Source organism: Leopardus geoffroyi, chromosome D2 (genome assembly GCF_018350155.1).
Source record: "Leopardus geoffroyi isolate Oge1 chromosome D2, O.geoffroyi_Oge1_pat1.0, whole genome shotgun sequence".
NCBI classification, from domain to species: domain Eukaryota; kingdom Metazoa; phylum Chordata; class Mammalia; order Carnivora; family Felidae; genus Leopardus; species Leopardus geoffroyi.
The window spans coordinates 11,715,800-11,738,939 of NC_059334.1; the positions used below are offsets into that span (position 1 = coordinate 11,715,800).

A 23,140-nucleotide genomic window follows, 5' to 3' on the forward strand; every position below is an offset into this window, starting at 1 on the left:
TCAGGAAGTGGTTTCTGTTACTGGGTGCATACACCTACTTCGTCTTCATTGTGAAGCATACCCCTTAACATTGGTTAGACAGCCTTCTTTGTCTCTTTTCAAGGTTTTTGGTCTCAATTACACCTGGTCAGAGAGTTGAGAAAGTCACTTTATTTTTACTTGTGCTTCTTAGTATACCCCTGTCCAACCTTTTATCTGTACTTTCTTTATCTCTGTTTTAGTATACAAAATGTCTTATTTGGCTATGCTAATCAACCTGAAAATCTTAAGTTCTTCTTATTTCAATAGGTTAAGTCCACTTACAGCTATTGATATGGAAGTTTAATATAATTTTTATAAAGTCTCCCCATTTTTCTCCCGTGTTTTGGTCGTATACCAACTTCACAGTGTCAAGCATGGGACCACTACATGTGATGCTCTCTCCTTCAAATGATCTGGAGTCTCGGCTTCTTGAGTTGCTTCTTGAGCATGTTGCTTGCTCACAACCAGTCCTCATGCCGGAGTATCTACTGGGGCTCATTCTCCAGTAAATTCCTAAGGAAGGGCTCATGGAAACAATATCCCTAATTTTTTCCATATTCTTAGCAGTTTGTTTATAGCTTTTCCACAAAAAGTCAGTTTGGCTGGAATCCTTGACTCCTATTTCCTTTCCTTGAGTTTCTTAAGCATTGGTGTTAACAAATCTGATGACACGTGACCTCCTTTCCTTTAAAAGTGACTTATCCTTTTGCCTGGATTCAACAGATTTTTTTCTTCTTTACCTTTAATTAATATACTTTATGAGAATATCTGTCATGAACAACAAATTGATTTTCCAAAGTATGCACCATGCTTTGCAACGTGTAGTTTCAAGCAAGCATTCCTGAGTTTTGGTATTTGCCAGGATCTTTTATTTTAAGTACATTAGACATTCTTCTAAGATGTTCTGTTGTGCTTTTTTGCATAGACAATTGTTTTTACAGCAGATTTAGGTTCACAGCAAAACTGAATGAAAGGTACAAAGATTTGCCCATACACTCTCTGCCTGCATAGCCTCCCCCATTATTAACATCCCTCACCACAGTGCTTGGGACATTTGTTATGACAGATGAAACCACACTGATGCATCTAATCATCCAAAGTCCATAGTTTACATTAGGTTCCACTCTCGGTGCTGTGAATTTTATGAATTTTGACAAATGTATAATGACATAGATTCGTCACTATACTATCTTACAGAACAGTTTCGCTGTCTTAAAAATTCTCCGTGCTCCACCTATCCATCCCTCCCTTCCTTCCTAACCCTTGGCAACTACTGATCTTTGCACTGGCTCTAGAGCTTTCTCTTTTCCAGAATGTCATATAGCAGGAATCCTACAGTATGTAGCCTTTTCATATTGGCTTCTTTCACTCAGTAATATGCATTTAAGTTTCCACCACGTCCTTTTGTGGCTTGAGAGTTCATTTTCTTTTAGTGATGAATACTATTCCATCATCTGTATATACCACAGTTTATACTGTTCATTTACTGAAGCACACCTTGACTGCTTCCAAGTTTTGGCAATGATGAATAAAGTTTCTATAAACATCCATGTGCAACTTTTTGCATGGCCGTTAAGTTTTCGACTCCTTTGGGTAAATACCAAGGAGTACCATTCCTGGATCATGGTAAGGTCATAATTAGTTTGGTAAGAAACTGCCAACCTGTCTTTCAACATGGCTGAATCATTCTCCATCGTCACCAACCAGAAATGAGAATCACCATTGCTCCACATCCCCACCATCATTTGGTGGTGTCAGTGTTCTGGAATCTGGCCAGTCTAATAGAGTTAGTGGTACCTCATTGTTTTCATTGTCACTGCCCTGATGACATAGCATTTGGAGCAATTTTTCATGTGCTTATTTGTCATGTGGGTATCTTCTTTGGTGAGGAGTCCGTTAAGGTGTTCGGCCCATTTTTTAATCCATTTGTTTGCTTTCTTCTGACTTTTAGGAGTTCTTTCGATATTTTAGGTAACAATCCTTCATCAGATGTGTCTTTTGCAAGTTTCTTCTCCCAGTCTGAGGCTTATCTTCTCATTCTTATGACACTATTTTTCCTCAGAGCACATTTCTAACTTTAATGAAGTCCAGCTTTCCAATTTATTCTTTTATGGGTTGTGCTCTTGGTGTTATATGAAAAAGGCATCACCATACCCAACATTCCCTAGGTTTTCTACTATGTCATTTTCTAGGATTTTGTAGTTTTACATTTTAAAATCTGTGATCCATTTTGAGTTAATTTTTGTGAAGAGTATAATGTCTCTGTCTAGATTTACTTTTTTTTTAATTAAGATGTCCAGTTATTCCAGCACCTCTTATTGGGAAAGACTATTTTCCCTCCATTGTATTACTTTTGCTCCTTTGTCAAAAATTAGTTGACTCTATTTGTAAGTCTACTCCTGGACCCTCTATTCTGTTCCACTGATCTACTGGTATATCCTTTCACCAATACCACACTGTCTTTAACATTGTGGCTTTATAAGGAAACTTTGTTTTCTCCTTCAATATTACTCTATTCTGGGTCTTTTGCCTCTCCAAATAAACTTCAAAACAGTTTGTCAGTATCTGCAAAATAACGTGCTAGGATTCTGATAGGGATTGCATTAAATCTATAAATCAAGTTAGACAGAGCTAACATTTTGATAACATTGAGTCTTCCTATTCATGAACATAGAATATCTCCCCATTTATTTAGTTCTTCCTTGATATCTTTCATCTGAGTTTTTATTTTGGATCTTATGGTATTTTGTTAGGTTTATACCTAGGGTTTTTTCTTTTTTTCTTTTTTTTTTTTTTTTTTTTTTTTTTGCATTCTAATATAAATGGTATTGTGTTTAAATTTCAAATTCTACTTGCTCACTGATGGTACATAGGAAAGCAATTGAGTTTTGTATATTAGAATTGTATCCTGCAACCTTGCTATAATTTATTAATACTAGAAGGTTTTAGTTGATTCTTTCAGATTTTCTACATAGATGAAAAGATCATCTGCAGTTTTATTTCTTCCTTCCCCAGCTGTATGCCTTTTTTATCTTTCTTGTCTTATTGCATTGGCTAGGACTTCCAGGATAATGTTGAAAATCAGGGGTGACAGGGGACATCTTTGGCTTGTTACTGATCTTAGTGGGAAAACTTCAGCTTTCTCACTATTAAGATGTTAGCTATAGGTTTTCTATACATAGTTCTTGGGAAGTTGAGAAAGTTTCCCACTATTCCTGTTTACTGAGAGTTTTTATCATGAATAGGTGTTGGGTTTTGTCAAAGGCTATTCCTGAGCCTATTAATATGATTGTATGACTCTTCATTTTTTCTCAGTTGATGTGATAAATTATACGAGTTGATTTTTGAACCTGAACCAGCCTTTCTCAACTGGGATAAATCCTATGTGGTGATAGCATATAATTCTTTTTATACGCTGTTGGATTCAATTTGATAATATTTTGTTAAGGATTTTTGCATTTGTTTATGAGAGGTATTTACCTTCAGGGTTTTATTCCCTAGTAAGGTGTTTGGTTTTGATTTTAGAATAATTTTGGCCTCAGAGAATGAGTTAGGAAATATTTCTTTTGCTTCTGAAAGAGATTATAGTTAACTGGTCTAGTTTCTTCTTTAAATGCTTGATGGTTTAAATGATTTAAATTCACCATTCATCTGGGCCTGCTGCTTTTAGTATGGAAAGTTATTAATTGTTGATTCAATTTAATACCTATATGCCTATTCAGGTTGTCTATATCTTCTTGTGTGAATTTTGGCAGATTGTGTCTTTCAAGGGATTTGTCCATTCCCCCAATATATCAAATTTTGGGGCAGAGAATTATAGTATTGCTTTATTATCTATTTAATGTCTGTGTGATCTATAGTGATGTCTCTTATTTTTGATATTTCTAATTTGTATTCTTTTTTCTTAATTAGCCTGGCTAGAAACTTACTAATTTTATTGCTCTGTTCAATAAATACAGCTTTTTAAAATTGATTTTGATTTTCTGTTTTCAATTTTATTGATTTCTGCTCTAATTCTTTTCATTTCTTTTCTTACACTTACTTTGGATTTAATTTGTTCTTCTCTTTCATGGAAGTTTAGATTATTGATTTTAGATCTTCCTCTTTTTTAATAGATGCACCCAGTCCTTTAAATTTCTTTAAATTTCTAAAAATTGCTTTTGCTGCATCCCACAAATTTGGTAAGTTGTGTTTTCATTTTAATTTAGTTCAAAATATTTTTAAATTTATCTTAAGATTTATTAACCAAGTGTTATTTAAAGGTGTTACTTAATCTCCAAGTATTCTGAGATTTTCAACCTTTCTGTTTTAACTCACTTGTTGTCTAAGATCAGACATTGCATGATCTCTGTTCTTTTAAATTTGTTAAGTTGTACATTATGGCCCAGAATATGGTCTATCTTGGTCAATGGGTCCATATGAGCTTGAGAAAAATATGCATTCTGCTACCGTGTATTCCATACATACCCATGACATCCAGTTGATGGATAGTGTTGTGTGGTTCAACTATGCCCTTACTAATTTTCTGCCTTTTGGATCTCCCCATTTCTGATAAAGGAGGACAGAAGTCTCCAACTATTACAGTGGATTCATCTATTTTTCCTTGTAGTTCTATTAGTTTCTTCCTCACATACTTTGATGCTCTGTTGTTACACACATACATGTTAAGGATTGTTATGTCTTCTTAGAAAATTGATTCCTTTATAATCATATAATGCCCTTCTTTCCCCCTGATAATTTTCCTTACCCAAAAGGCTGCTATTCCTACTTTTTCAATTATTTTTAGCATGATATAGCTTTCTCCATCCACTTACTTTTAATCTATGTGTCTTTATATTTAAGGCGGGTTTCTTGCAGGCAAGAAATAGTTGGGTGTCATCTTTGATCCACTCTGACAATCTCAGTCTTTTAATTCATGCATTCAGACCGTTGATGTTCAAAGTAATTCTTGACACAGTTGGATTAAGATCTACATATTTGTTTCTGTTTTCTATTTGTTGCCCTTATTCTTTGCTCTACTTTTGTCTTCCATTCTTTTTCTGCCTTCGGTGACTTTAACTGAATATTTCATATGATTTTATTTTCTCTCCATTCTTCACATATAAGTTATACTTTTTTTCTTTTTTAGACAGAGAGTGTGAGCAGAGGAGAGGGGCATGGGAGGGGTGAGAGAGAAAGAGAGAGAGAAAGAGAGAGACAGAGAGAGAGACAGAGAGAGAGAGAATCTTAGGCTGGCTCCACGCTCAGTGCAGAACCCAACACGGGGCTCAATCCCATGACTTTGGGATCATGACATGAGCTGAAAGCAAAAGTCAGATGCTCAACCAACTGAGCCACCCAGGCATTCCCCCCCCACTTCTTTTTTTTTTTTTTTTTTTACTTTTTTAAAGTGGTTTTCTTAGAGTTTGCAATATACATTTACAACCAATCTGAGTCCACTTTCAAATAACATTATATTTGCTATTCCATGGATAGTGAAAGTACCTTTTAACAAAACAATCTTAATTCATTCCTCATCCTTTGTAGAAATGCTATTATTCATTTCACTTACACATAAGCATATATAGGCAAATACAGTGTTGCTGTTACTATTTTGAACAAACTTTTATCTATTGTATCAATTAAGAATAAGAAAAATAAAAAAAAACTTTAATTTTACCTTCACCAATGCTTCCTTCCTTCCTTTATGTAAACTCAAGTTTCTGAGCTTCCTTCTTGCTGAAGAAATTCTTTCAATGTTTCCTATAAGCCAGGTCTACTGGCAAAAAATTTCTTCAATTTTTGTCTCAGAAAGTCATTTCTTCTTCACTTCTAAAGGGCAATTTTGCAGGATACAGAATTCTAGGTTGATAGCTTTTCCCTCCCAACATTTTAAATATTTCACTTTATTCCCTTCTTTCTTGCATAGTTTCCAAAAAAATTGGATGCAATTCTTATCTTTGCCCTTTTACAGGTATAAAGTGTTTCTTCCTCTGGCTTCTTTCAGGACGTTTTATTTACCTTTAATTTTCTGTACCTTGAAAATGATATGCCTACGTGTAGTGGGGTTTTTGCATTCACTCTTCTTGGCGTTGTCTTAACTTCGTGGACCTGTGGTTAGATATTGTAGAATAACTTGCAGAAATTCTCAGTCATTATTATTTCAAATATTTCTTCTATTCCTTTCATCATGGTTCTAGAATTTTTTGGTAGTTGTCCTACAGTTCTTGGGTATTCTGTCCTGTTTTTTTTTTTTTTTTTTAACGTTTATTTATTTTTGAGAGACAGAGAGAGACAGCAGCAGGGGCAGAGAGAGAGAGAGAAGAGACACACAATCTGAAGCAGACTCCAGGCTCCAAGCTGTCAGCACAGGGCCCAATGCGGGGCTCGAACTCACGAACTGAGATCATGACCTGAAGAGAAGCCGAATGCTCAACTCACTGAGCCACCCAGGCGCCCCTGTCCTGTTTTTTTCCAATCCAACTTTTTTCTTTGCTTTTCAGTTTTGGAGGTTTCTATGGAGATATCCTCAAACTCACAGATTCTTTGCTCAGCCGAGTCCAGTCTAATAATAAGCCCATCAAAGGCATTCTTAATTTCTGTCAGTGTTTTTCTGCTCCAGCATTTCTTTTTTTCTTTCTTTGAATTCCATCTCTCTGCTTGCATTGCCCATCTGTTCTTGCAGGCTGTCTATTTTATGAACTGGAGCCTTTAGCATATTAATCATAGTTGTTTTAAATTCCTGGTCTGGTAATTCCAACACTGCTGCCATATCGGAGTCTGGTTCTGATCCCTGTTCTGTCCCTTCCAAATGTGTTTACTGCCTTTCAGTACTCGGGTTTTTTGTTTGTTTGTTTTTTCTTGATAGCCACACATGAGGTACTGGGTAAAGGGAATTGCTGTAAACAAGCCTTTAGTAACGTGCTGGTAAGGTACGGGAAGAGGAAGTGTTTTCTGGTTCTGTTATTAGGTCTCAGTCTTTCAGTGAGCCTGTTCTTCTGGACTGTGAATTTCACAAGTTTCTCAGTATTCCCCCCTCTTAGGTGGCACGGGATGGCTAAGGTGGGCTGGAGTCGGGAATTTCCTTTCCCCTGGGTAGGTCAGTCACTGACATAATTGCAGCAGGTAGAGTTCTGGTAAAACAGGTTCTCCAGAGGGCATATCTTGTTAAAAACATAATCCTCTGGAATATCTCAAAACGGTTCTTTTTCCCCTCTCCCTGGCAGAAGCACCAGGGAATTTTCCTCCAATATTCACTGTGAGAACCGGGGGAGCCCCAGGAGGGAAAACTCCCAAAAGTGTGGGGCCCCGGGATTTTCTAATGCTTAGAGTCGTCCACACGGAGCCCCCGGCGATTCATCAGTTCAGTTCAGGTTGTCCCATCAGGCACCGGTTCCTTAGAGGTCACTGCTCACGTGAGCTGTGATTCTGTGCACCTGCCTGTCACTCTCTCCGATTTGGGGGCAGAAGTTTGCCCCGTGACCTCACTGCCTCACGGATCTAAGAAGGGTTGTTGGTTTTTCAGTTTGCCCAGCTTTTTACTTATTGTTAGGACAGAGTGGCAACTTCCAAGCATCTTACGTGCTGGACAAGAACCTGGAAACCTCTCAGGTGCTTTCATCTCTCTCCTCTAGTTTTTGGGTTTTTTTTTTTTTTAACAGGTTTTCACTTTTCCCTCTTCTGTTACTCTTAAGGCATTACCATGGGTTTATATGCTCTGGTGTTCTTTCCTAAAGTTAGTGTGTCTGTGATTTACAATTCAGTCCTGTGATCTTTCAGCTCTTCAAATCTTTCTCTTCTCTACTCACCTTTTTTCTGAGTTTATAATCTATGCTGTTGTCTCTGAATTTCTTTAGTTCATTTTGAAACATCATGTAACAGTTTTAAGTCTGGTGGACCTGACTTAAAATTATTCTGCTCTTTATTCTGTCTCTTTAACATCTAAGGTAACTTCAAATAACTATGTAAATAAATATAAACTAGATTACTCCACCCATTATTATAAATTATACATAATTATATATATAAATATATATACACACATATGGTTTATATAAAGTATAGTTATATGTATATAACATATATCTTTACATAAATACATAAATTACATGTAATTTATATAATTATGTGTATATATAACTGTTTTACATATAGCATAATTTTACGTACATGACATAAATGGTATAATTACACATATAATATATATGTGCACTAGACATTTATGCGTATACGTATATATAATGTAATTTATATATAATTTATATATAAAATAATTTATATGTAAATATTTATATATTTAAATATATGAATATAGCATATATCAATGTATCATATATTTCTATATTAAATATAAAAATAATTATATAAAAGAGCATATATGAAATAAATAACATATAGAAATATTTTTATATATTTATAAATATATAATAAAAAGAGAGACACCAACCAGGAGCAGAATTATGTCTACAGGTAACAAAAACATTTCAGAGAAACAGATAAGGCTGGAAGGAGCTTCTTTGGACAAAAGGAGAATGGGTCAGCTTCTCTAGCAGCACGGCTCTAGGCAACTTGTTCTTCTGTTTTTACCCGGTATTTAAAACACAGCCTTTCTTTTCTGAGATCTGGTGGCTCTGTTTCCCTCCCTCCCTTTTACCTGATCCCTGTCTATTCTTTGCCCCTATCACCCTGCTCAATCCATATTTGATTCTCAAAAGCTTATTCTCAAAGGAAGGCTTGTCTGAGGGTGCCTGGGTGCTCAGTCGGTTAAGCATCCGACTTCGGCTCAGGTCAATGAACTCACAGTCCATGAGTTCAAGCCCCGCATCAGGCTCTGTGCTAAGAGCTTGGACCCTGGAACCTGCTTTGGATTCCGGGTCTCCCTCTCTTTCTACCTCTCCCTGCTTGTGCCTTGTCTTTCCCTGTCTCTCAAAAATAAATAAACAGTAAAAAAATATTTATTAAAAAAAAACACAAGGCTTGTCTGGAAGGGGTTTTACTAGATTAGCTTCCAAAGTCATGGGCCAAGATTGCTCCAGAAATACCCGTTCTTACCATACCTCCTTCACTCCCTCTTGGGTTCAGCTGCTGTTTCCACACTGGCCCACTATGCTCTCCATGAGTACTTGTAACTGATTTTTGGACACGACAGAAATGGTGCGGTCTTTCCTCCACTTCCTGCCATTCATGTCCTAACACATACGTGGGGATAACGTGTCACCTAGTAACGTGTCACTGTGTTGTGTGTGTACGTGAAGTTCTGCTCTCTTCCAAGCTCTGCCTACTTTTACGTAAAGCCTCTCTGAGAGCTTCTCATTTCCCCTCAAACTGAATGAGAGCAGGTGGGTCTATCTCAAAGTGACTGGGTTCCTAAAAGCAAAAGCCTGACTTCTCAATCGTAAAACAAAGAAAATGAAAAGTCATTCATATAAAGAATGTGCAGTAAAGATCCGTGATTCTAATTTAGGAATGACTAAACTGAGGTAGCATCAGATCTGACGTTTGCATGTTCTTCAGGAAAACCTATGCTGCAGTTCCGAGCCATTCTCTTTCAGGCAGAAATCAGCATGGAGAGATATCCTAGCAGCATGAAACAGTCTTCTGGAAAAGAGAGCCCTGTCTTTGATTAAAAGATTCTGCAGCTTAAGACATTTCTGGGATCATTTCCAGGAACGCATATATAATTTACAGTGACTGACTCCTTGCTCACTGCCAATGATAACTTTGTTCTCTCCACTTTTATAATCAATACAGGAGACAACAAACTCGAGAGGGGGAAAAGGACCATCTCCCATTTTCCACCAGTGAAAGTCAAAACCAGATACATCTGCACAACCCACATCTGTACCCAGGCTTACATACTTTAAACACGAACGGAGATCCAGAGCTTTGACTCCGTTATTACTGAAAGTTAAAAGTCTATAAAAAATATAATTGGCCTAAGATCAGCGGTCTCGCCTCAAACTTAATGGTCCACTAAGTTTTGTGGATCACTTACTAGGTCAAGGCACTGTGCTCGTTACCGAGCAGTAAGAGTTAAGAAAATAAATCAATACGCTCTGGTCCTCAGGGAATTCAGAAGCTGGTCTATGTGTCTGGGAGCATACATACATATGGATACAGTCAGGGAGAGAAAGTGGTGCAGATATTATACAGAATGAATCCCACTGGGCAACAAAACAGAAGTATAAACAAAGCACTTAAGAAGCACAGAGAAGAGAATTCAGGAACTTGGGGAAAAGCAGCCCAGAATAAGGACTATGTGAAATAGCTCTTGAAAGACAAGCAGGATTTCAGCAGGCAGAAAAGTACAGGAAGGATATACGAGAACAAAGGCAAACGGAAACATGGGGAAAAAAAACAAAACAAAAACCTGACATTGTAGCAGGTTTTCAAGTAAGACTGTACTTATGTTGTAAGAACTTAAGGGGCGCCTGGGTGGCTCAGTTGGCTTAGTAACTGACTTTGGTTCAGATCATGATCTCACCGCGTGTAAGCTCGAGCCCCGCATCAGGCTCTGTGCTGACAGCTCAGAGCCTGGGCCTGCTTGGGATTCTGTGTCTCCCTCTCTCTGCCCCTCCCCTGCTTACATTCCGTTTCTCTCTCTCTCTCTCTCTCTCTCTCTGTCAAAAATAAATAAACATTAAGAAAGATTTAAAAAAAAGAAGTTAAAGAAAAAAGTTCAAATTGGTTTATTGGACTTCAATTGCTACCTCATTCTATGCTTGATGAGCCACCTCAGTATCTCATCCTTCAGGCAAATTTTCAAATACACGAGCGAAGAATAAAACAAAATGACAACAAAAAAAAAGGTTCAGGCGGTCAGTTCACTAGGTCATCAGTTAACAATGATATAGTTAAGCATGCCTCCGAGGAAGTAACCAGTTTAAATGGATTAGTGCCCTGACTGCCACATGAGATGCCCACTACCGAGTAGGAAGCATTCATTTTTAGTGCTGGAAACCAGCTCTTCCGTTAAAGGAACAAGAAAACAATAGCCAGTACTGTGTGCCACACAAGGGAAAAATCAAGAACCAGCTAAGTAAACGATGTGCCTGGTCCCAGCCACTACAAAATAGCAGAAACCACAGGGAACATCCTAAATGTTAAAATGCTTAATATTTTCTTTTTAAGAAGACCATTTTTCACGACTGACAAGTATCACGGTCATTAATACAAAGAGAATGCTGAATAAACACTTGTAAAATTAAAACAGATCTAAGTAACAGGGGCACCTGGGTGGTTCAGTCGGTTAAGCATCCAACTCTTGGTTTCAGCTCAGGTCATGGTGTCATGGTTCATGAGTTCAAGCCCCGCATCCAGTTCTGTGTTGACAGCATGGAGCCTGCTTGGGATTCTGTCTCCCTCTCTCTCCCCCCCTCCCCTGCTCACTCTCTCTTTCTCAAAAAAAAAATAAACATTTAAAAATAAGTAAATAAATCCACGGAGAGCTATAAAATGCACCATGATCGCGTTTTGCCACTGACTATTAAAATTACTAAAGTTAGTAAAGTTACTAAAGTTAGAAAAGTTATTAAAATTAGTAAAGTTACTAACATTGAATTATTATAATTCAATTATAATTTAATAATTATATTATTATAATTGTAATTTATTATTATTATTATAAATGAATGATGTGTACACAGTGCTCAGTATTATTTCACAGAATTATAATTATTTCACCAGAGAAGTGCTGTGGTATAAAGGAAAGAATGAAGCATTTGAAGTCAAATGGCCAAGGTCAAAGCATGGAAGAATCGTTCCTGACACTGTTGTGTCAAGGCCCGGCGAGCATCTTAGGCATGGGACCTGGCCTCTGTTAGCTTTCCAAATCCTCCCCTGTGCAGTGAATTTGAGAGCAACAGCCATGCACACTCTTACCACAACAATGGAGTAAGACCGCCCATCAAAGGGTTCTGGACGTCAGGAAGTACTAAGCAAAAAACGACTACACTGACCAATTTCTGGATGACTTCCCACCCACAAGACATCTTCATTTCCTCTTTCCCTCATTCGACACAATCTAATCTTTCAGCACATGGTGCGAGTCCCCAAAGCAAGTTCTCAATCTCCCCCTCCAGATCCCTCACCATTTCTGTGGTCCGAAGACCCAGCAGCTCCCGTCCAGACTTCCACAGACACCTTCCAACCATCTCCCTGCTTCCATGCTTGCTCTCTCAACACCCTCCAATCCCCACGAGAGCCAGGACGATCTTGGCAATGTCTACATCAGATCGCATCACTCACCTGCTCCAATGGCCTCCCTTCATCCCAGGGAGAAACCTCAGCTCCTGGCTGTGGCCTGGAAGGCCTTCCATGACCGGGCCCCACTGACAACTCCTCTTCCTAACCAGGGGCCCCTGCATCACCTGGTTCCTCTTTCCAGAATGTTCCAGAGTACTTAGTACTGCTTACTCTCTCACTTCACTCCAAACTGCTCAAATGTCACTGCCTCAGCAAGCCTTCCCCAAATACCCTTTGTGAAAGGGGGAGTCCCTGCCCCATTAATCTCTACCCTATCACTCCGCTTTCTCCATAGCGCTTCGTTCTGAAATCACACCACTTATTTACTTGTTTACTTGTCCGCGAGGATATAAACACCACGACGGGGGCAAGGGCTTTGCCTGATTCTTGCCAACAATCCTATCTGACTTCCTTACAAAGAGTGGGGGTCCAGGTAGAAACTTGCTTCGTGAAGAGTCAAAACATCTTCCACACCCCCTCTCGTTTATTCTGCTCCACAGGCAATTACAGAGGGCCCGTCAATAACTCGACTGCCATGAGTAAAACCCCAATATCTGAACAGCCTCCCAGGGCTTCATCCCACCTTGGAATTCGAAGTAGACTCCAGGAAGCAAAGTCTGTTGCCAAACCCTTCCGCTGCCAAGCACAGTTTCTGTTGTTCTTTGTGGATGGTTGCGGTGCACTGCAGGACCACTTCATCGTCCTGCAAAAAGAGAAAAAGCAGAAAAAGTTAGAGATCTGACATGATGAGGCGGTCTAACGCAGATCTTGGACACTATTATTTTAGTGCATATTAAAAAGCAGAGACAAAGGGAACAACAACTCGCCAAAAAGACCCACAGAGTCAATCCCTAGAGAATGTCTACTTGTAAAAAAGGTAACAGGGTGGCGGGAGAAAGAGGGTGCAGCTGCTCAACTCAGCCAACAGTTCTCTCACTCTCATTGCTGATCCCCAGAGGCAACCCACATGAGGAAAGGTAAAATACAAAATTGCCACGTTAGCACTCTTACACGCCGCTTCAATCATCCAAATTACAAAGAAATTTCCTGACACACGCCTAGGACATCACGAATCATCAAGAACGACATGGGTTCCAACAGCAGGCACACACATCGCTCCAAAACCAGCAGAGGAAAACAGGTCAAGAACGGACCAACCCAGAAAGTCACCCTAGTTCATCCACACACCGGCTACTTGTCCACGTTTGAAAGGACCCTTGGTTGCTTAGAAATGGGCAGAGAGAGGATTTGCTAGTTCAGTCCTGTGAAACCCAACACTGGCTTCCAATTAACTAAGCAGCCTTACAGGACAAGTTATACAAGGGGGAAGACGGTAAATGGGACGACTCCGTGTAGGCAACATGAGGACTGCAAGAAACACAGGCCTGAGAATTAGCCATGGCTGGATTCCCATCTCAGCTCTGCCATGCACAGGTTAGAAGATCCTAGACAAAGTATTGCATCTCTAAGATGATAAGGTAATGGAGTCACACCATGACTGACCTGCAAAAGGCACTAAATAGACAATAAATGGGAGATACCATTGTCATTTTTTTAAGTTTATTTATTTTGAGATAGAGATCTCGAGTAGGGGAGGGGGATAGAGGAGGAGGAGGAGGAGGAGGAGGAGGAGGAGGAGGAGGAGGAGGGAGGGAGGGAGGGAGGGAGAGAGAGAGAGAGAGAGAGAGAGAGAGAGAGAATTCCAAGCAAGTTCTGCACTGTCGGTACAGAGCCTGATGCGGGGCTTGATCTCACAGACCGTAAGATCGTGACCTGAGCTGAAATCAAGGGTTGGACGCTTAACCAACTGTGCCACCCAGGTGCCTGATACCACTGTCATTTTTAAACAAAATATCTCACCTTAACAAGTTCTAGGTAGCAAATACCTAACAAGTCTAACCACTTACTTTTTGACACTTCAAACACAAGGCAACAAGACACTTAACAGAGTAGTAAAAGGATATACTCACTGACCCTTTTAATTAGAGTCCGAGTAAAGGAACAAACAAGTATATCCTAGAAGACCCTCACCCAGGAAAAATGGCAGAGTGGGGGGTGACGAGCTGTGATAAAAATTCAAAAGCAGAAGACAAGCCATTTGAGTTAACCCAAAGAATCTGCTGTATCAATTGGAAAAGTACAACTCTAATTTGCATTTAAAGCCTTCATAATCCTATGCATTTGCTTTATTTCCTATATGGTGAAGCAACATCTAATGACTGGCCTATAGCTCTAGTCACAGGCAAAGTCCAATTTCTTAATAATTTCCTCCCGACTATCCCTCCAGGTGCCCATTAATTTCCAGTGAACATTCCATTGTTACAACTTAAAAGTCATCTGCTAAAAAAAATAGCATTATTTTCATATAATGAGTACATCTGAATATTAATTCATGCTCAGCATGGCTATAATAAAAATAATGAAGCGTTTCTGTTGGTTATATAATCTGCAAAATCAAAGATATATTGTGTTTTCCAAAGAGGCAGTGTAATAACAAAGACCTGAATTGTGCTGATGTGCTCAGTGCCTTACCAAATCCCCATAGCCTTTTGCTATCTGGTCCCACTCACACCCGCTGGAACTAACTTCAGCATGCAAACTGCACTCTTGGGTAAAATGGGCTCCTTTGGAAGTTGGAGTCTATCTAAGTACCATTTAGTAAATAATTACTTTGATGCACTCATTAAAGACACTTTGGGAATGAGAATAAGAAAATGGAAAGGTATAGGTGAGAATACTAGTGCTATTCAGTAAGCCACACAAGAAAAGAAGGCACACCATATTTACCAAAAAGAACACTCTATGTCAGTCCTGGCATTAACTTACTTATTCTCCACATCTCATTGTATAAAGATTATCCACAAATACACAGATGAAGACAATGAGGTTCAAAATAACTTGTTGCTGACAGAGGGCTGATCATACCTAGTTCTAGGAACTGATCATTAAACCTAACTGATCTGAATGTAAAAGTCCTCAGCCCCATGTTGCTTCTAGAGGCTCAATTGGTTTTTTACTACAATCATTATCTAAAAAAGTACCTCTCAATCTTTAATGCACATCTTATCACCTGTGAGTCTTGCTGAAATGCAGATTCCGGTTCTATCAGTCTTGGGTGAGGCTGAACCTATATTTCTAACTAGTGGATCCGAGGAATTAGGATCCCAAACGGGTCCCAGAAAGCATATAAATCCCAGGAGACATGTGAGTAGTCTCTTAGAAGAGCTTGAAGGCAATCAATAACAGATGAATATTAAAACAAGTACATATACTTTGGACAGAACCAGAAATGAGAGTACATGTGAAGGTGCTCATTAATATGTGGTCCATACCAAAATATCAGGGAAAGGAACCAACTTAAATAATATATGAACTACCCTACTAAGTGTATAAAACTAACTCACTCACGCAAAGTTTCCCTTTCACCCAGTGCCTTAACACTGTGATGGAGGGCCTGGCCACGAAGCAACCTTAAGTTCAAAAGAGTCTGGCCACCCCACCAAGGAGAGAGGCTGTTGCTACAACATTAGATCACGGTTCCACTTTGAATGACAGAACCTAGCCTGACTTTTGAGGCTTTTTCCAGTTTACCTGGCAGCTGTTTTCATTTTATATTCCAGTAAGCACAGGGTTCCTTTCTGACAGAAAGTAAAATATACTGAGCATGGATGGACCAAAGACCAATTCATAAATACCTGCCAGTTCCCTTTAATTTACCCATCATTCATCTCAAAGCATAATTTTTCTCCAGAACCACTGTGGTTTGAGAGCCTACTGACTATGCATTTGAGAAGTCTCAATAAGTAGCTTTTTTATTTATTATAACCCATGTGCAGTAAATCTGGTTTTTATAGACATATACATGTGTGCGTAAGGTTATAGGTACACGCGCGCACGCGCGCACACACACACACACACACACACACAATCCATTTTCTTTTCCGAGAACAAACCAAGCACAGCCTAATACTGATGGGATCTAGAAAGTTAATACTGCTAAGGTAACAGAACAATAAGGCTATAGTGAAAGGGTGTCTCTTGTGTCATAAGGCTTCGGAATTAGTCTTTGCTACCTGGTCCTGAGGTCCAGGCTCCTAACTCTCATCACTGACCTTTACCTTTTAGCTGCACGTGCCGTTGGTGTACCCGAGTGCCTAAATGCACACTGTGACCATCACTTTTCCCGCCCGAGCCCATAACAACTAAAACCCTCCTTAAGTATTTGCCTTTGGGTATTTTTGGTTTTCTGAGTTCCCATGTCTCATTCCTAGGACCTAGTGCAACAAATTTTGATTCAACCCACAGCAACTCATCTTCCATAATCAAAACACTACCAAATATGCATTCTGCTCATATTCTATCATTTCATTTTTTAAAATTTCAAAGTCTGTTCATTAACCGTGAATGTCTAGCACAATAATGAGATACAAGTATCATGCCTGTTCCTGGAAACACTTGAACTGACACCATTTCCCATTTTATATAAAACAAACTTGAAGAAACAAAACTACTCCTCTTTTTTCACAAATTTTGAAAATATGGAATTGTAAAAAACAAATATTCTAGGAGCAACTTCATGAACTTCATGAAGATAAATGGCGCTTCTGTGAGAGTGATATCTAGCTTACAATCCCCAAGTCCTATGGGTTCTACGTCAAATCCATCCATTTCTCACCACACCAGCTACCATCTTGGTTAGTCATCCTCAAAACCCACTGAATAGCTTTCCACACTGCAAATTCCCATCCAACGGCGCTTCAACTTGAGGACACAACCATCAACCAACTGTAATGTTTCCTGGCTTCAAATCTATTAATGGCCTCCCGCTGCTCTAAGGAAAAACACCAAAAGACTCTTTTAGTGTGCAAGGCTCCACATTGCACAGCAGAGTGCCAGCCCAACACTTCCTCCAGCCAACCTTCCTTCATTCCTACAGGAGTTTGCACATGCTATTAAACCCTTTATCTCTCTCTAGTTAAGACACATTTATCTTTCAAATCTTACTTAACTCAAGCACCCACTCCTGAGGTGAGCCTTCCCTGACCCACCAGGCTATGTCACTTCCTTTGTTTTGGGCTCCTATACCACTGTATTCCCTTTAGTTGTCATTATGCATTCACTTATGTAATTATTAAATTACAGCATCTAACACTGCACTGGGAAAATATACTCAATAAATGATCATTTTAATCCACTTTATACTAGCTCATAAATAAGTGCTACCATGCTGACAAATAGGGATGCTTTTTAGAATTGCCAAGGTAAGATCCTACCTTTCCAATTAAAGACAGCATTACAGGATTCCATTAGGTGATTTTCTGGTTATATTCAGCCAGGAAAAAGGGCAATATTTGAGGAAAACTGCTGATCCTACTATATCTGTGACAAATGTCAATGTATCATAAGCATTCGTAGCATCGATATAAAACCCAATGAGATCACTGGATTTAAAAAAAAAAAAAAGCAGTCCAGTCCCTAATTTCCCCATTTCCAAATAAACATAATAAAACTTCAATTACAACTCTTTTCATATACAATCTAAGCAAATCACACATACTGTGCCCTTGAAAAGTCAAAAAAATGTTCTTCACAACCCTGGTCATTAAAAAGTCCCTCACATCAGACCAGGTGTTTTCCTTAGATGCTTCCAATGCTTGTCATCTTGAAATGTTTATCCAGGTCTAGACCTTCTGCAACTGGTCTTTGTTTTTCAGTTATGTCTTAATAATTTTTCCACAACTGGCTCCAACTCAAAAGACTACATGCCTTGTATCCTACGGTCAAGCAGGGCAGACTGAATTTCATAGAAACCAGGTGTCCAATCAAATAACTTCTTTAATGAAAACCGAGGCAATCGCATCAGCCAATGTAGACACAGTGAATGCCTCATAAGTATATGCTGGATTGAATTCCTTTTGTTAAGTGCTCTTGTAGTCTTCCTGTGACCTGACAACTCTTTAGAACAGAGATTATTTGGGGCGCCTGGGTGGCTCAGTCTCGGTTAGGTGTCCGACTTCGGCTCAGGTCATGATCTCACAGTTTGTGAGTTCAAACCCTGTGTCGGGCTCTGTGCTGACAGCTCAGAGCGTGGAGCCTGCTTCAGATTCTGTGTCTCCCTCTCTCTCTCTGTCCCTCCCCTGCTCGTGCTCTGTCTCTCTTTCTCTCAAAAATAAACAAACATTTAAAAAAATTTTTTTTGGGGCGCCTGGGTGGCGCAGTCGGTTAAGCGTCCGACTTCAGCCAGGTCACGATCTCGCGGTCCGGGAGTTCGAGCCCCGCGTCAGGCTCTGGGCTGATGGCTCAGAGCCTGGAGCCTGTTTCCGATTCTGTGTCTCCCTCTCTCTCTGCCCCTCCCCCGTTCATGCTCTGTCTCTCTCTGTCCCAAAAATAAATAAACATTAAAAAAAATAATAATAAATTAAAAAAAATTTTTTAATAAAAAAAAAAAAAGAACAGAGATCATTTGGGGCAGGCAGGGATGAAGGGTGGGGGTGGAGCCAGCACCAGAATGCTGCACTCCAGGCAATTCTGTGATGAGTAAATAAGACATGATTTCTCTAACAAATGCTGCCAAGAGTGCTGAAATAGTACAAAATGGGAAATAATTACCAAATAACATCAATAGCTTCTTTCAAACATTCATTCGTCATTGAATAAATATTTACCGAGGATATATGTGATAGGATATCCCCTAAGCGCTTGAGATAAATCATTGAATAAATCCAAGATCCCTGCACTCATTAGGCTTACATTTTGGCAGGGGAAGACGGACAATAAAAAAAAGCACAGTCAATCTGTCAGTCGTGTTAAAGGTAAAAAGTTCCATGGAAAAAAAAAATGGAACTGTGTAAGGGGGATCAGGAGTGTTGCTATGGGTGGCAAGCATAAAAATATGAACACAACTGTCATGTATTGTTGAGGGGATGAATTCTGAGCAAAGACTTGAAGCAGGGAAGGAGAATGGACACGTGACTATCTCCGGGAGGAGCACTGCCTGGGGGGATGGACAATGAAAGTCATGTTCATTGAACACCCAGCATGCTCGGGGAAACAGGATGGCCTTGTGGCCGGAAGATGATGGGAGGTACTGGGTGGGGCCACACCATGAAAGACCTTGAACCCAGAATGTTCAAGGAAACAGAGGACATCCTTCTGGCTGGAGCAGAGTAGTCAGGGGGATGTCCTTGAGGCTGAAGCAGAGTAGTCAGGGGGAAGATGGTGGGAGGTAGTGGGTGGGGCCACACCTTGAGAGACCTTGAGCCTAGTGTCTGAACTTTAGCTTCTACTAAGGGAATGGGGACCACTGGGTCCTGTACTAAATGCAGACCACAGGGAGGCAAGAAAGAAGCAGAAGGATCTAAGGGGAGTGACTTCAGCCATTCAGGGAGATGAAAGTGATCCAGACCAGGGTGTAGCAGTGGAGGTGGAGGGAAGTGAGCAAATTCTAGATACATGTTACATTCATCGAGTGCTTCCTATGTTCCGGGAACTGTGATAAGCGGTCACTGGTCTGTCTCCTTGATGTCATCATCACTTCTAGCTTTTCTGGAAATTGGCTAAATAAAGTGCTATCTATACTATTGGTTTTTCTTACAGCAAATATGTGGTTATCAGCACAAACAAGCTGAGACCGTTTAAAAAAAAAGAAGCCCATATTTCTGGTCTTGCACGGAGTTTACAGTCATTTGTTTAAAAAATAAAGATAGTCCTCAGTTCACACAATGGTACAACCAGAAAAATGACTGTGGAAAGCAAATCTTTGGGGAAACTATTTACGATTGTACCTTTGAAAATTTTGGTCCAAACATTAAAAACTCTACCAGTTATAAAAGTACAGAGAAATGGGAAAAAAAAAAAAAAACAGTAAAATATTTAGCTCCCTATAATTTTAAACATTAAGAACACTGAGAATTAAAGTATTTTTGTTCTTTGTAAAACACTCATCAGGAGCAGTCTGAACGGGGCCTGCCTTATCCTGCTGGTTATGTAATTTTCCCTGTGGAACGAGCACCCCCCTCTATGTCTCAGCAAACTGTCGCACTCCTACATTTGGCTCATTCTCCGGCATCTTCAGGGTTCTAGAATATCTCTGAGAGTTCCTTTAATGTGAATTTCTTTGCCAGTGTTACTTCCTCGGCAACAACCTTCATCCTCTGTGTCACAACCACATTCCTCATTTGTGGCGATAAGCTCGCCTCCGCTCGGTCCCTCTGGCTGCACATCCACGGTTTCTCAAGTGGCAGCTGTGTCTGCACTCCCACACTCAGACTCAGCATCTACAACTCCTCTTCTGTTCGATGCGAATTTCATTTCCAGGTTCCCCACTTTTTGTTTCTTTACCGCACCTCCATTTCCGTTAGCCAATTCCCACTCACCCACGTTCGCGAAATGTCCCATGCCTTGATGACAGGGAGACGAGGACATAACTAACGCACCTGCACGCCTACAGTCTTTGCAGAGCACGAAGAACACACGGGTGGTGACGGATCCCCACGGACTCAGGAAAAAGCCACGTGACTGGTCACTGATCATGCTGTGCGTCTGGTACCTATCTGATGAGGATTCGTACACCGAATTGTGAGCAGTGACGTCTGTATTTCACACAGTTACTCATAAGCTATCGTGGTAAATGAAATCTGAACCATTATGTTGGGGTACGGATGCCGTTTAACTAAGCCATGCCAACAGAAATGGTGCCTATCACAAGGATGCAAAGCCCAGGCCATCTATGTTTAATTGAGAACCTACTAAAGACATAGCAACTTGAACTTGGTATATTTGCAAGGTAGAATTGGCAGAATTTGCTGACAGATTGTAGGAAAAGAAACCAGAAAGCTACTATTGAATAAATTATAGCTGTACAACCAAAAAAAAAAAATCATCACACTGGAGAGAAACCCTATAAATAAAGTGAAGGGTCCCCCGCCACAGATTTAACCTTTATGCCCATCTGGAAATTCGAATGGAGAAACACCCTATGACTATATTCTTAGTATAAGAGCCTTCAGTCATCATTCAGCCCTTAAGAGTACATTTTTTTAATCCACACTGGTTTAAAAAAAAAAAAAAAAAAGACACACTGAGTACCTTCTTTCTGTGGGAAAGCCTTTAATGCATACTCTGTCCCTAGATAACATCGGAGAGTTCACACTGGAGAGCAATGCTGTAAATGCAGTGAATCAGGAAGAGCCCTCATCCAGAGTATATTACCTCCATGGACATCAGAGAATCCACACAGAGGGAAAAACTGTATGAATATAATGATTACAGGGAATATTTCAGCCAGAAGGCTAGCCTTTTTTCACACTAAAGAATTCCTATGATAGACGGGGTGCCCGGGGGGCTCAATCGACTGAGCATCTGACTTCGGCTCAGGTCATGATCTCACAAGTTTGTGAGTTTGGGCCCCGCATCAGACTCTCTGCTCTCAGCACAGAGCCCGCTTCAGATCCTCTGCTCACCCCCACCCTACCCTCTTTCTGCCCCTCTCCTGCTTGTGCGCACGCTCTCTCAAATAGATAAAGATTTTAAAAATCTTAAAAAAAAAAAAAAAAAGAATTCATATGACAGAGAAACTCTGTGCCCTTCATCTGTGTGGAAAGGTTTTAATTGAAAAACAAGCAAATTTGCACTTGAGACAAGGTCTATCTCTGTGATCACTGTAGAGGGCCTTCAGGCGAGCTCCAGGCCTGGTGTAAACAAGATTATTGCCCCAAAAAATCATAATCTTTAAGAAAGAGGGCAAGATGATGTTTACCAGGAGGTGCACCTCTCTTGGAGAATGCCAGGTAATACCTGCTAGAAAAGCCTATCAATGGGGCGCCTGGGTGGCTCAGTCGGTCGTGCATCCACCTTCCGCTCAGGGCGTGATCAGACAGTTCGTGAGTTCGAGCCCCACGTCGGGCCCCGTGCTGACAGCTTAGAGCCTGGAGCCTGCTTCGGATTCTGCGTCTCCCTCTCTCTCTGCAGGCTTGCACTCTGTCTCTGTCTCGCTGTATCTCTCTCTCTCTCTCTCAAAGATAAGTAAACATCAAAAAAACTTTGAAAAGAAAAGCCTATCAGTGAAGAAAGCATCCGAAATCCACTACTCATAGAGCAACACTTCTAAAACATGGATGCGCTGGGGCTCCTGGGTGGCTCAGTCGGTTGAGTGGCCGACTTCGGCTCAGGTCACGATCTCGCGGTCTGTGAGTTCGAGCCCCGCGTCGGGCTCTGGGCTGACGGCTCAGAGCCTGGAGCCTGTTTCGGATTCTCTGTCTCCCTCTCTCTGCCCCTCCCCGTTCATGCTCTGTCTCTCTCTGTCTCAAAAATAAATAAACGTTAAAAAAAAAATTAAAAAAAAAAAAAAAAAAAACCACGGATGGGCTGGCAAGGCACACGACCGCCTCAGTGTCAGGAATGAAGAGCAATCTTCGTTCCTTAATCAACATTTAAGATCTCACCTGAGGAGACACTGATCCTAACATCGAGTCTTCAGCTGGAGCTCACAACAGAAAACCCATCGAGGGAGGACACTCTATGAAGAACCCAGTGCTACCAATAATTGCTGAGTGACATATTACTGCAAAGATGCAAAATAAAGACGAAGGGCTCTAAGAAGTGTTGAGTGTGGAATTTGGTAACAAATAATAATAAAATTATAATAATATTAATTAAGTAATAATCAATTAAAAGCACGCTCCGCAATAAGTTGGTACTCTAGGAAGGCAGTAAAAGTTGTTGAAAACCTAGTATGTTGCTTTTTATTCTGATATAAACCACGAAAATATGCTGAGTGAAAATGGGCCATTTTTTTCCATTAATAATCCCTCCCTGTTGATCAGTGAGATGGCTCCTGCCGTTTACGCAACACTAAACATAATCATAAATACTTAAGTTAATCGGAAAATAACTCTTT

General features: G+C 40.1%; 1 protein-coding gene across 9 annotated transcripts in view; it reads right to left on the reverse strand.

Annotated features, from left to right (window-relative positions):
• RYR2 (ryanodine receptor 2) overlaps window positions 1-23,140 on the reverse strand; it is a 762,307-nt gene that overhangs the window by 544,665 nt on the left and 194,502 nt on the right. For all 9 annotated transcript variants that reach the window (XM_045437236.1, XM_045437235.1, XM_045437229.1 and 6 more), the window contains exon 2: window positions 12,827-12,946. In XM_045437236.1, coding sequence (XP_045293192.1) covers window positions 12,827-12,946 — 120 coding nt within the window. The remainder of the gene's footprint in view (window positions 1-12,826; window positions 12,947-23,140) is intronic.